Here is a 14,698-nt window from a genome sequence, read left to right on the forward strand (position 1 = left end):
TCTGTGGTTTAATTTCTGCCCACAGGCTTACATGCAGCCCCACTTGCTGGGAAATGAATTCACGCATTTAGAGTTTCCACGGAGGGTGCAGCGCAAGGAAGTTGGAAAGAGGATGCTCTACCGTGACTTCAACATGACTGGCTGGTAAGAATGTGTCCTTCTCAGCATGGAGTGAGCCTTCTCCCTAACCAATGCCTGCTTTGACTTTGATTAGTGTAAACTGGTCAACCATGGAGGTGCACCCCTGCATACTAAAAGAAAAGGCATTTCCTTCTTTCAGATGTATCTTTCTTTTAGAAGTTAATGTTTCAAATAAGTTGACCTTCCCCCAGAGCCAGGACGTTGTTTTGTTTTAATGTGGGAGTACTCAAAGCAGAGCAAACACATAAAGGAGAATGCCAGGGAATGTTTCTGAAAGCTAAACAATTTTCCTATCTTGGAAGTAGCTCTTTGTAAATTTTGGATCAGAATCTGGGCTGTGATGCCTTTGCATGCTGAGGAACGCTTGCAGAAGGGAAGAGTTGCCTCCCATACTCCAGTGCAGCTGGCCCCTGATTTGGGTAATTCCTTGAGGAATTGTTTTAGAGATGGGGTTATCTGAACAAAAGTCATAACCAACCCAAAATGAAAAGGTTTGAATGAACAACATAGACTTAAAGAAGTGAAGACAGAAAGAATGATGATTTATTTTTTTTTTTGTCTCTGGATAAACATCTTCATTGTTTTTTATTGGTTTAAGAGGCTCCTTCTCAAGTGACTCCCACTCATTTGGAGAAGCCCTAATCTTTGCTGTTTTGAGTTCTGTGTGTGACCTATAAAGGCAAAAGCCCAATATATGCGAATGGTCTTCATTTCCGTGATGCTGTGGTTTAGCCTCTGTAGTAAATGTCCTTTGAGGAAGAATAGAGGGGGTTAAAAAATAAAACCTGAATTCTTGTAGGTTTGGAAACTTGTATGCTCACTGGCAACAACAGCTCCACATCACTTCTGATTTGTCCCATACTTTATAGACCATAAATATAATGATGTTTTAATGGCAGAATAATGATCTAAGTTTAATATTATCGGGAGTGTTTGTGCAGAACATGTAAATCTGGGAATAACCATCATTGTCTCTCATCTTGAACAGCTGCTAGTAGAATATGCAGTCTCACCCTGGGAATGATGACTTCACATTTTAAAAAGGCTACAGGCATGAAAAAAAGAATAGGAACAGAATGAGAACATTGGATTAACTGAGGACTTAGACTGCAAAACATTTGGAACATCATGAGACACTCTCCCAATTTCTGCAAAAGGAGGGTTTTTGTTAAACTCCCTGATGTCTCTGGAGGCATCAATAAAGAATGGTTTCATGTAGACTTCCAAAAGTTCTTTTTCAAGCTGTGACATGCTATTGGGGAAAAAAAAACCAACAAAATGTAGCCTTCTAGTCTGGGGGAGAGCTACAGAAGTATAATGGGCCAGGAACTTCCTGAGAGGAGGGTAAGAACAGATTTCTTTTATCATAGTTGGAAGGCAAAGAGGGTTTCTTCAGAGATATGGGAGTTGTTTTGCATTTTCCCAGTTGGCTACTGGTCTGGAAAAGAAATGAGTCTAGAATGGTAAAGCTGCAGCAGTAGCAGGTAACACCACAGCCCTTTTCCTATTAAACAAGAAGGACCATGAGGAACTGGAAAGAATTAAGTGATTTATGTGGGTGGGCATCACAGTGATCAAACTTGGTGGGGATAAATACAAAGTAAAGCACAAAGAGGAAAAAGATGTTTGTGCACACTAGAGGTTCCAAATGAACCATGAGAGCCATGTCAAGAAGCTCGATGTGCTTACTACCATGATTTTTCCAGACCAAATCACCAGCAGAATGTTGGGATTCGTACAGAATGGTTAAAATGGAAAGGTTAAAAATTAAGAGAAGAAATAATTCCTTATATCAGTTTCTACCTCATTTATGAATCTATGCATAGCACTTCAGCATATTCAAAATGGTTATTGCATAGCTAATACTGTTTGGCATTAGAAGAAAACAGATAAGAAGAAACTCAAATTTTAAATGTAGAATAAGGAGTAAGGTAGAAGAGCATTAGTAAGTTGAACTGGAAGATCTGATTTAGAGTATTGTTTTCCAGTACTGGTGTGTGAACTCTCTTAACTCTAGCATATAGTGGGTAGGAGAAGACAGTTCTTTCCTGTTGTTTTTTATGAATTTCCTGAAGTGTAGGACACATGTTGATCCAGTTACAGATTCTAATATGGTCAGTGCAGCAATTGTCACCAATTGAGTACAAATGTGCTTAGCTGCAAGCAGTTACTCTGGAATAAATGCTTGCACTATGACTTGAAAATTTAAGTCTGAATTTATTGCAGTATTGTCCCAGAAATAAGTGGTCTGTGCCAAGCAAAAGCATGTGGAGACTGTGATGAGGCTCTCTCTCCCTGCTGTTCCTTTTGACTTCTGGCTGGAAATGAAAAATGGGGGCTACATTTTTTTCCTGAATAAAAGAATTTGAATCTTTTAACTGCTCCATATCTCACAGCTAGTGCATCAGTTACCTCTTTGTTTGGTTGCCTCAGGACAATAAAATGATGAGGGAATTGCTCTATCGCCATACATTTGTCTAAATCAGAGCCCTTCTAAATAAGGATCTATTTCTTTTTGCAAGGTATTTACCCAATGTATTTCTATTACATTGAATTGTGTACAGTGATCTCTTAAGCAGAGGAGAAGCAGCCAGTTACTATTCATCTAAAAGTCTGGGTCAATTTTAATGATTGAGATTGTGGACAAGACATTAGAGTTCCAGTTTAATGGGCCCTCAGAGGTGAATGTTTGGGGTGGCTGGGGTTTCCTACTGGTTGTTTTCCACTTCAAGTGTTTTGCTTCTCTTTTCTTCCCTTTCTAATTCATGGATTTAACTGAACAAAGTGGCCAAGGACAAGTCTGTTTTGCATTTGTTTCTAAGGACACTATCTACCACGGAGAATAAATTAGCATATATATTCCTTTTCTAGAAAATGTCAGATGGAGCTTTGGCCAGCCAGAGCTTGATCCACTAAAACACTGCTGAACTTTTATCACATACAATACAGATGATCAGTTTTCTGAATTTTTTTTTGTTCATTGACCTCACTGTGTGTTGATATCTGCACATGTAGAGAGATACAGGTGATGTTAGGAAGAAACAGCCACTCTTACACTTAATTACTAAATCCTTGAGTGAGAGAATGTAAAACACTCTCTGGTCTGATATTTCCTCAGGAAAATGAACTGTTTTATTTTACAATTCAGGATACTATCTGTGTTTTCTATTAGAAGCTGTATGATTTTTTTTCTTCATTTTTATCCTCCTCCTTTGCTCCGGAGCTTTTCAGATTCTCAACAATGGCTTGGCTTGACCAGCTTGTTTGGATTACAAAAGGTTATTGTCTTTGGGTCTGTCATGATGCATTTGGCCCTTTATTTTTTCTTTCTGCTTTTTCTTTCTTTTTTTTTCATGTGAAATTTCCACACTGGCTTTGTCTCCACAGCCCACAGTGGTAGCAGAGCTGCCAAGTTTCCCCACAGCATCAGGACAACCACTGATCCAGCAATGTGTACTGCATTACTGGTCCAGGCCGCCTGTAACTGCTTTGAGACTAGCCTTTCCCTTCTCACTCCAGCTCTCCTACCCTTTCTCCTCTCTCTGTGGTGGCAGTTGCGATGAGAAATAATGCTGTATTAAATATATCTAAAATAAATCCCTTTTTGGTGGGAGCTGAGAGCTGTGTCTCCTGCACCCCATCTGCATTGTGGTTGAACAGCCATTGCAAAACATGTACTGTAGCTGGCAAGGCATCTTAAGAGCAGCGTCTCCTGCTGCACAAGCCTCCGAGCTGTCTCAAGCCATAATTTGCTGGCAGACATCTGTGTTACTGAGAGTATTTCACAGCTGGGTCTCTGGGCTGGGGTTTTCAGGCCCATGGCTTGCAGAGGTTAAACTTGTATCAGAGGGAAGTGTCCTGGTGACTTTGGTAAGTCCTGGCAACAGAAGTATCAGGGAAGAGTTAGAGGCCATGTAAGCAGAGAGTGGCTAGTGCTAAAAAGGGGGGGCGAGTAACCTGAGGTAGAAATATATGGCGAGAGAACAGCAGACCTGATGATAACTGCTCCTTTAAAGGACTGCACAGAATTAGTGCTCTCTATCTCTGCCTTTTATTTAAAAGTTAAGACACAGTTGGTCACATTTTCTTCACTTGTGGGTAAATCCAGTGTGAGCAATTTTGAAGTACTTTGCTTTGACTAGATCCTAGACACCTTCCCAAAACCTGGTTTTCTGTCTGGCTGTGGCTCTGCTGTGGCTCCTACCAGAGTTCCCTTCTCAGCCTTACATGGGGCTGGAGGAGTCATTCAGTGCTGCACTTAACTAAAGGCATCCAGAATGCACTACCAACTGGCATCAACTTTGGTGGTTTCAAAGTTAGTTTTTTTGCTCTTCCTTGGAACAAAAACAGTAGCCTTTCTAGTGCTTGCACTGACGTGGAGTTCTTTAAATGTTTGTTTCCAGATCACGGCTTGAGCTTTTTGACTTGATTTTAGTGTGGCAAAAAAGCCCTGGATAATAAGTCCATTTTTGACCTTATTTGTTGGTGGCTTCCTTTGCCCTCTGGGATCACACAGACTTGAGCTGCACCCCATCAGAAATTGTCTGAGCTGGTGTAGTGCCCACCACACCATGGGCTAAAGCCCAAGGCAGAAGCGAGCAGGGGAATTGGGCACTGCCTCTGAGTGCACCATCTTTTCAGCAGCAGCAGAGCCCTTGCCAGCTCCATGTTCCTGTGTCTGGTGAGGGGGTGCTGTGGCACATGGGGTTTCCCACCCGAGGGTCAGCCGGTGCTGGGGAATCACCCGCCCGCATGATTTATTCCAAAGCAGGGAAGCTGGTGCCCTGAGGCAAGCACTAAGCAAAACCCATTTTATTCTAGAGTCAATATTGTCCACTGCCTGGAAAGCTGCCAACCTGCTCTGTGCTCGCCTTTTTCTTTCCAACAGGGAATGTCTTTCAGCCTCTAAGCATCTGATTAAAAAAGCAACTTCACTTTTCAAGCCGTTTTATTTTGTTTGGGATGGATGCCTTTTGCTTTCATTGTGCAGTCTGTCTTGCCGTCTGCGGTTCAAACTCTGGCTCACAAAAACCAGGCTCTCATTAATCACTTATTGGGGATCCAGAATACCCTGGTGAGAGCCAATGTGCATGTTTTGCTTGGTAATGTGTCAGCTGATTTGAACAAATATTGCTAATGTGGCCACTATCTTTATTGCTGAGCTCAATGTCCTTTGGCAGCACATTCAGGTAGCCTGCCCAAGGAGTGCCTGAGCAGGTTGAGAAATGCCACAGAAATGCTTTATGGAGCTGGCGCCTGTGCTGCACCCTCCTTTAATATAAATTGATTTATTGAATCAAGCACAGAAGCCCTGCTTCAGAAACCTCAGGCTACAGTCTCTGGAGAACCACCTAATAAAACAGCCCCAACTGACATTCCTCATTAGCTTTTCCACTGATCCCAAGGCAGTATTTAAAGTGACAGTGTCCCTCTTTTTGGCCTGAATTTATCTGCTGGGTAATGCCTGTGGGTCTAATTAGCTTAGCATTATTAGTCTTATTCAGATAAGCTGTATTTCCTAACAGCTTGATTCCAACTTGTAAAAAGTAATTGGAAGTCTGCAAACCTGCTTGATTGAGCCTTTTAGCCAAATTCATGTAATTTACAAAAAGTCGTCCATTCCCCCCCCTTTTTTTTAATTGAGCTTTTTTGTCTAGTGAAACCTTCTGCTGAAATCCTCGCTGTATTGTTGTGTTCAAGACCTCAGCCGTATCCTTTGTACAATCGCCAGGGAGAGATCAGATTTTAATTTCATAATTACTTCACGAGAAAGCAACCTTTTCCCCAGTCATGCCTGGTATTAATTTTCTTCCAGCAACTTACATTTTCATAATTTAATGATTATGGGACACCTTTGCAGCACTGGGCCTTTCTGGAAGAGAGAGAGAGAAGATAAAATTTTTGCAGCAGATACCATCCACAGCCACTTGCCTTGGTTTTTGTGTTTCTGTTCTTGTTTCTCATTGCGAGATAGCCAGGAGTGGGAGGGGACATGCCTCTTTGGTGCACACAACCAGAGCAGCTTGCTGGGTTGTGCCTGGGTGTCTGGGGCACAGCTCTGTGATGATGAATGGCTGTTTGCAATGTGCATGTTATGCATCTTTTCAAGATTTGCAGCCCTTGCTGCAGGAGCAGCAGGAGGTGAGAGCTGACCTGCTGTGTACAGCACGTCTCCTGACAGTGACAAATGGCTCTTTTCCCCGAGTGTGCACATGCCACAGGAGCTGAGCCAGTGTCTTTGGGGCAGGAGAAAGCAGAAACAGGAAAGTAATAGCACTGCAACAAAAGAGAAAACTTAAGTCTGTGGTAAAGCTCTTTGTAAATAGCCTCTCTGGGGCCAAGTGAGAGCAACAAGAATGAGGTTGGTCTGAGTCATGTCCTGCAAGAGCATCTCCTTTTGGAAACAGTGCATCTAAGACCTGTCCCTGCACAGCTGTGTGTCTCTGCTTGGACTTTGCCTTGGCACGAGATCAGGTGCCACATATGCAAGGGCAGACAAAAGGCCCCCAGTCTATTTTATCTAAAGGAAACTAAACTGAAATGAGGTAATGATGTGATGCTGTAGTATCTGCACACAGTTTCTGTTACTCAGTAGTGGAAGCTCAACGGGTCACAAGCAGTGAATGAAAGCACTTGCTCTGTCCCTCCCAGCCTCCTAAGCACAAAAGCAGCAAAAGAGAGTGTTTTTTAAATACTCTCAGTTAATTTTTTTTCCTGATTTGTCTTTTTTTGGGGCAAGGACCTCTATAGATGCTTGAGATTCTTGACCATCCTATCCCTGACTTTTCCTCTATCACTTTCTTGTAATGCTTCATTAGAAGTGAGTGGACTAAAAAATCAGCCACCCTCTAGGAAGCGCCTGAGAAAAGATTCTGGTGCTTGAATCTTTAAAATGGGCTGACCAAGATGGATAGTTTGTTTTCCTTAGGAATTACTTCCACAGGAATACACGGTGCTGGTGCTCTCTGAAATGCAGACTCCATCTTACAACTGCACCCAACAATGAAGGCTCCAGAGCTCACGTACCAATCTGATTTGACAAACGCTGAGATACTTTAATTTTTTTCTTTTTTTTTTAATTTGTAGGTGGGTAGACAGAACTGGGATTTGCAAAATGAAGCATTTTACAGTTTCAGGTTCATAAGAAGGGGTTTCTGAATTTTTGGGGGAATAATGTGTGTTTTAAAACTTGCATGTCTTCTTTTTTACTTGAAAGAAGCCCTATGAGAGTATCTTGGTTTAGAGTAGATCTTCCTCTAAAAACTGTTTTGTGCACATGTGCATGTGCATCGGTCTTTAACTGATTTGGGTTTGCCATCATCTTTTCTCTTAACAAACATTGCTATAGTTTGTGTGCTTTTCTTATCTTGTTTATTGTAATTTTGCTTCATTAAACTATGTGTCAGAAGAGCAATAGGGGAAAGATACCGAGATACTGGATCATTAGAGCCAACATACCTAGAAGGTACTTAGAATCAGACAGTGCTGTATGGATTTAGAGATCCCGACTCTGCAGAAGCACATGCATAATGATATTTTTTAAGATTATGTCTGGGTTGAGACATAAATTGCATAATTTTCAGTGGCTCTGTGCCTAACCTGCACTACACATCTTTTCTTCTTGATAGTAAGCACTACACTAGTTTAATGCCCATAGTTCAATAGACAGTACAGATAACAGTTCCTTTTGGGCTGGTGATTTAAGCTCTGTTATCCAAAGGGTGAGTTCCAATCCACTGATTCCTTGTGTGGGAGGGGAAAAAATGAAAGAGTTTCTATCAAGTTTTTTGTTGTTTGAGGACTAAAACCTGGTTTTCTGTTGATATGACCAAAGAGAGTTGAGCTTGGGGAGGAGGTTTTTGGATAGTTGGGGTAGTTTTGTTGTGAGCTGGGTTTTTTTGGGTGAGGGGGGAGTGGGGTCAGCTGGAGGATGTTTGGGGATGGTCCTAGGTTTGGGGTTTTTTACAGAGGTAGCAAAGCGGTGCTAGAAATACACGAAATCTACAAATCGTTTGAGAGATTCTTTTATCTTTGTACTCTGTATGAACTAGGACGTTTCTGAAGCAGTAGTACTTTCTCTTGCTTGCTTGCCACAAGTGGGTTTATTCTGTGCTTCAAGCTAAAGCCCTTTGATGTTGATTTTTTTTTTTTTTTGCTCTTCCTTAGGTTTAATTCTCAGTTTACTGTCAGGTGTCACTAGCAGAGATGTGAAACACAGGCAAACTTTCTAAAGCCAAGTGCCATGGAAAAGCAGAGCACAGAGTCTGGATTCCCCTGTTGTGCACAGAACTGAACCTTCTAGGTCAGGGGTAGATTGTCTTTTCACCACCATCTGTTGTGTGTGGGAATGCCAATGCAATACTTTTCATGACCAGGAACCCTACACAGTTTGCTGTGAAATAAAATATAGTATGGATTTGGGTTTGGGTCATCAACAACTTCTACTCTTATGAGAATTTATATGTCCTTTCAGAAGGCAAATGTTAAGAATAAATTTCATGACAGGAGAACTCATAACACGTAAGATATTATCTAGAATTTTGGCTCTGAAATCTGCATGTGGGAGCTTACCGGTTTTTCAAGTTCTGACCCAGCAATATGCAGGTAACTTTGATAATCTTTTATTTAAAGAGTACCTAAAGCACTGCTAATGACTTCAACACTGTAAGAAACTTCTTCCATAGATTGTGTTGTGCATTTAGCAGCTTCTGGTGATTTTTTTCACCATGCATTTAGAGCAGATTCCAGTTAGCATATGAGTAACATCATGTCAGTCCTAGTTCTTTTGTTCTGACATCTCTTTTGGCTCCTGGTGCGATTTGGCCCGGTTTTCCAAAATGTTGATCCTGAGTCCAAATGTAACTTTGTGGGTGGTACATATGTCAAGCCCTAGTTCAGTATTTTTGGACAGCAGTAACATTTCATAATTCTTTTGAAATGGAAAGAAGAAATGAAGTTAACTGAAAAAAATACAGCTAGATTCAGCTGGGTAGAAGCTTGCCTTTTCTACTGCCCCCTCTGCTCCCCCTGCTTTTCCATTTGGAAAAATAGAGGTTTACGTGGCAGAAGCACTTAACAATATTTAGGCTCATTCAGAGCAGGAAGCAATAGCATTGAGTTGTCTTTATAACCTTTCTTGTCATGCCCCGGTGGCCACCGAAACCTCCTGGGGTGTGGACCATGAAGATAAGGGAGAGTGGAGGGTTGCAACATTGTGTTTTTAGAACAGTGAGCTAGCTTGAATTACACAGAGGGCTGAATAAGGCCATGTAGGCACTTAGAAAGCCAAACCATCCCCTCAGGTTCTCTGTGTGTCTGTCTTTGATATACCTACAGCACATGAAGGTATAAATGCAACTATATCACATAAAATCAAGGGAAATAGTCCAGAAGGTTGTAGCCTGTGCGAAATAAACCCATGCACAAAGTACAGGAGGTTTCACAGGGCATAAATTAAAATGAACTTCATAGCTTCCTTCCTTCCATCTCCCCTGTGCAGCTGCTGAGCTGCTAGCTGAAAAGCTGTCCTTCATCCTTCTCTTGCAGCAAACCACACACTCGTATATTATTAATTCTGTTTCTCTAGTAATGCAGGACAAGGGTACTTTTCTAGTGTGTCTCCGGTTGCTTTTCAGTGTGTCTGTGCCAGCTCTGCTGCTGTAGTTGCAGTTCTGAGCATTGTTTCTTCAGTGCTAATAATTTTTCAGACAATAGCAACAGAAAACATGTTTGAGTTGAGTTTGACACCCAAGTTTTGAGCCCAAGAGGTGACTTCCTGTGAGAAACCACAAAACAAATCACTGTAGCTCTCTGCACCTCCCTCACCTAGATGCATAGCTTGAGGAGGTCACAGGCTAACCAGCTGCTCTTCCTAATCTCCTGATGGAACAAGTTAGCTGCAGCCCTTGCAACAAGGCCTCTTCCAGCGTGCTTGCACCATTGTGTCACAGTTGAAGGCCCTAGAGTCAGTGCTCCTTATAATGGTTCCATAAAAGATGCTAGACTCAGCAGTGGGGACCATTCCTTTGAAGGACACCAACCTAAATGATACTTTTCCTTCTTCCTAAAGTGCAGTCGCTGTGAGGTGTTATGCAGGAGAATGTAAGGAAGAAGGGGAGAGAGGTAGATAAATTTGGTCCGTGTTTTTGGCTACTTACAGGGCTTTGATCTTAAGTATTTGTAGTTATCTTGCAGATAATATAGTTTTTTGGTAAAGAATAGGTGTATTTTTCCTTTAAAAAGGGGGCCGCAAATAGTTAAATCACATCATCTTAGTTTTGTTTCATATTTTAACAAATATGTACAAAATTTGAAAATCCAGTAGGAGTGGTTGTCTTCTCGGGCTTCTGGTTTGATTAGTCGTTTGACTCTGATGCCCAAAACAGACTCAGCTGATATTCTTTTTGTTGGTGTCAGAGCGCATCTGGCTCTATGCAAGGAATAGTTCAGACTCCTCAAGGAGGTTTTGTCAGGGCTCACGGCCCTGTAGGTCCAGCTGGAAGCTTTGGAACATGAGTAGACAGGGATAGTAAAATTTTTGCTCCACATTCAAACAAGGCTATTCAAGTTACTCAGTGAGGCAGAGATGTTAGCTATTCCCTCTTGAAAATAAAGGAAGGAACAAGAGCAGAGTCCATGACTGACTCATCCTTCCCAATAAAATGCTATTCCAGGATTTAAACATCAGGGAAGTATTATCATGTTGGCTACTTGTAGTGTTTTCTTCCTCTTTGTTTGGTTTAAGAGCTAATTTATTTGCCATCTGCAGTGCAAATTGCCATTTAAATGCCTTCACTGTATTGTGTTTTGTAGAGATGCCCAGGTATTATGGTTATATACTAAAATATTCTTAACTACATGATCTCCCATGAAGCACCCACTGTGTTTTGCAAACCTCACCTGGTTTTGTGTTGGGATTTTGTACATAGTTATGTTTTGTAGTATGGAAGGGGAGTCCTCCACTACTGTTTCTTCTATGTATTTTGGTTGCATTTCCCTTTTTTCTTGCCCCTCCTCTCACGCGCAAAACCCTAATATGAGCCTTCCGGTGATTACTGGGAAACATAAAGGTGGGGCTTAAATGTCTGTGCTGTCTCATTAAGCCTGAGGCTTGCCTGGGTGATGCAGCATGTACAGCTGTGTAGTACAGCACCATTTATTGATCACAGGGATATGCTATATTTTGGTGAAGCAGGGGGCAGTTCAATTACAATATAGGATTTCACCCTTAATTTTTAATTTCCTGCTGGTTTATGTCATGGTCTTAACATTGCTTAAACCTGATCAAATGTGACTCCCCAGAGCTCAAGCAGCCAGCCTGGAGAGCTGGGGAGCTACACAGCAGGGGTTGGAAGTGTTGGCAGGGGACCTGCCACAGCACCTTCCCTCCTCTCACAAGTCCCTTCCACTTCTGTGGAGAGCACTTGCTGCTGCACTGGGGATGATTTTAGTATTGCCCCAGGGGCTTTGGGCATGGATGAGCCAGGAGGGAAGCACAACATACAGGGAAAGGCTGAGGAGGGACAATTTTGTCCTGTGAAGGAAAGCATGCCCCTCTGGGGCAATGTGCTTTCATGAAAGAGGCACCCCAGTACCTCAGCTCAGGTATGTGTTACACAAACCACAGGACTCTACAGCTTATGAGAGTGACTGTCATCTTTTTTTTTTTTTCCTCACTGGCAAAATTGCTAACCTTCTCACCTCATCAGTGTCAACAGCTGGATGTGTAAAAGGTAGAGTATGCAGGTATGCAGTAAACAGAATCAGAGCATGAGCATTTACTTCTCTTGTCTCTTGTCCATGGGAAAGCTGCTGTGAAATGTGAAACCTCTGACAACCTTGCAGTCAAGGTCAAATGAGCACTAAATATCCTAAGACTCTTCAGCACATGAAGCTTGTCTCGGTTTAAGTGGTCCTGGAAGGTGAGAACAGGATCAGAAAGCTGCTTCACACCATGACTGTGTACATGTCCTGTTGTTGCTCATCTTTTCACGTTAACAGTGTGAATATAGGCATTGATTAGTTTCTTGACGGGTTTGGGGTTGTTTTGTTTGTTTTGGTTGGTTGGTTGGTTGGAGTTGGTTTATTTATGACACTGTATTATGGTATAGCTGCTACCATATCCAACCATATCTTACCTCATTAGGATGTTATTGCAGTCCACTTCTTTCTTTGCAAGCAATAGGAGCAGCCTGGTATGTTAGGTATTTCTCCATCTTCACTTTTCCTTTAGGTGAAATGGATAATTATTTACAGAAAACCTTTCTACAGAAAAAGAAATTTACAACTTGACTCAAAGACAGAGTCCCTAGGAAAAATAATGATTTTTTTTTTCTTTTTTAAATCACAGCTGCTTGTTTCAGGGCGCTGGGTCACTAATTGAGTGCAAGCTTTATAAGTGTTGTTTGTCCTCCCCCCACAGGGCATACAAAACCATTGAGGAAGATGACTTGAAGTTTCCCCTTATATATGGAGAAGGCAAGAAGGTGGGCATGTTTGCTTTCCTCAGACCAAAGGAAGAAGGAATTCTGTGCTGTTTACCACTCAGTTTAGCCTGTGGCAGTCCAGTGTTTTCCACTCAGTATCTCTTTATTTTATTGTTTTGACAGCTTTAAAGAATATTTTGATTCTCTCATAAATCAGTTTCATGTCTGGGGGCGGCAGGGAGAGCTCAACATACTAAAAAGCAATTTTATAGCAAACAGTCATTTGTTGTCAGTTTGCTTTTGTTTTTCTCTCATTGTAAGTAGGCTGCAATGAGATTGTCTTAATAATTGACTTAAAATGTTCCTGTTTCATTGTAAAAATAACTAGGCTGGATGAAGATAGCGACATACCTTATGTTTGCTGAAACAAAGCAAGAAGATATTTAATAGTGCTTGAGATGCAAAACTCTAATTTAGGAAGGGGAGGGATCAGGGCAGGATTTGTAAAGTACAACACCCCTTCTTCAGCTAGTGCACATGGAACTCACTGTTGAATTTTTCTGATACATGAAGGTTGATGGTTTTTCTTGAAAGGGAGAAACGCTGTTCCGTTTAGGTATACTTTGTTTCCTGCTCTGTGATTAAGAACAGTGAGATCATTAGTGCTGGTCCTAGCAAGCTTAGCTGGATGCAGCAATAGGATCAATATAAGGGTGCAGTGGTGTCAGTTTGCTAATTTTTGTATGCTTGCTGTGTTTCTAAATAGTGCTCTCCTGCTGCATTAGATTCTTAATTCATGGATAGACATTCTTCAAAATTAGTCTAAGTTTTATAGGTTCAGACCTGCAGCTTATCTCTGAATTTGGTTAGGTTTATAATTATTTGCAAAATGTTTCACGCACGTCTTTTTAATTTACTTTCTTATTGCCTTATGGAGCCAGGATTTAATGAGGCAAAATGATTTCGAGTCCATTGCTCGCTGCTATTGGTGCTGTGAACACCCTTGTTCAGAAGCTGCTGTGGCTAAGCTAGACTTTGGGGGAAGCGATAAGCAGGCCACAGAGAGCAGGGCTCACTGTGAGGCAGCTGCCTGGTCAGTCTTTGGAGAAGCATTAATGAAATAGAGCCCAGCACCTCTTGGGAGAGGAGTCATGTTGCTTGGGGGAGGAAGTAGCAGACCTGGGGTACCTGCAGACCTGCTGTAGACTGACTCTTCACAGCACTATGGTCAGTGCCACTGTCACCTGTGTGTTCAGCAATTTAAGGTGGCCCTTGACACTTTTCCTTGGGGGAGGGAATATACAAAAATATGTCAATAGGAAGATGCCACAGATTCCTTATGTGAGTAATTAAGCTCCTTACCCTCTTTATAAAATCTGTTTGCTAATAGTATAATTTGCTGAAGGAATGTTTCATAAACTACTGGAGAGTGGGGTGACTGGTTTAGGTTTCCACAGTCCCAATCCCTTACAGATGGTCACAGTCTTAAATGGGTGTACACAGAGCGGGATGTAGATGAATACAAAGCTTGGAATAATGAGGAAAATTGAGATGACATGAATGTGAAAAGCTTTGATGTTGATTAGCTCTGTTGAATCTAGAGTTTCTGGGAAATAAAATGGAATTCATCCCCAACTGTAGCAGTTACAGAGTAGGAATTTCCCTGTTGACACAGTGCATGTAACAAGATTTGATCCCATCGCTTTTCTTTATTTCCAGGCTCGGGTTATGGCAACAATTGGAGTGACCCGAGGACTGGGAGACCATGACCTGAAAGTACACGACTCCAATATATACATCAAACCTTTCCTGTCCTCTTCTCCTGAGGTAAAATGGCCAAGGTTCAACTGTCTGATTTGTGAGAGGGAAATAAATTTACTTAGTGTGCTTATTTGTTCTTCTCAATTGTCCATTCCGATTGTGGGTCCAGTACAGGTAACATGCTACCCTTTCCAAAGGTGCAACATGGCAGTAACATCCACATAGTAGGAGCATTGTAAGTTACCAAGCTATGTGCCCTGGCTCTGGTTGCTCCATATCCCTGGCAGAGCATTGATTCCTTCTTGTTCCTGGGTCTGCGGTTATCTCATAGCCTTGCCATTCAGTGTGACAGGCACCCATCTCTCCCCCCA

The 14,698-nt window shown here is 41.9% G+C and overlaps 1 protein-coding gene and 1 long non-coding RNA gene across 2 annotated transcripts in view; one reads left to right on the top strand and one right to left on the bottom strand.

Moving 5' to 3' along the window:
- The window catches only part of PPM1H (protein phosphatase, Mg2+/Mn2+ dependent 1H), a 125,114-nt gene that overhangs the window by 93,352 nt on the left and 17,064 nt on the right, over positions 1–14,698 (top strand). Inside the window, exons 6-8 of the mRNA XM_017822175.1 lie at positions 26–144; positions 12,563–12,626; positions 14,286–14,393. Of these exons, the coding sequence (XP_017677664.1) occupies positions 26–144; positions 12,563–12,626; positions 14,286–14,393 (291 nt within the window). The remainder of the gene's footprint in view (positions 1–25; positions 145–12,562; positions 12,627–14,285; positions 14,394–14,698) is intronic.
- LOC108500847 lies at positions 3,778–10,023 on the bottom strand. Its single transcript, XR_001876021.1, has 3 exons — positions 9,967–10,023; positions 5,965–6,013; positions 3,778–4,018 (listed from the first exon to the last, which is right to left on the bottom strand). It is a non-coding gene; the product is annotated as an uncharacterized LOC108500847 (long non-coding RNA).

This window comes from Lepidothrix coronata, unplaced genomic scaffold, assembly GCF_001604755.1.
Source record: "Lepidothrix coronata isolate B3197 unplaced genomic scaffold, Lepidothrix_coronata-1.0 Scaffold95, whole genome shotgun sequence".
Lineage (NCBI taxonomy): Eukaryota > Metazoa > Chordata > Aves > Passeriformes > Pipridae > Lepidothrix > Lepidothrix coronata.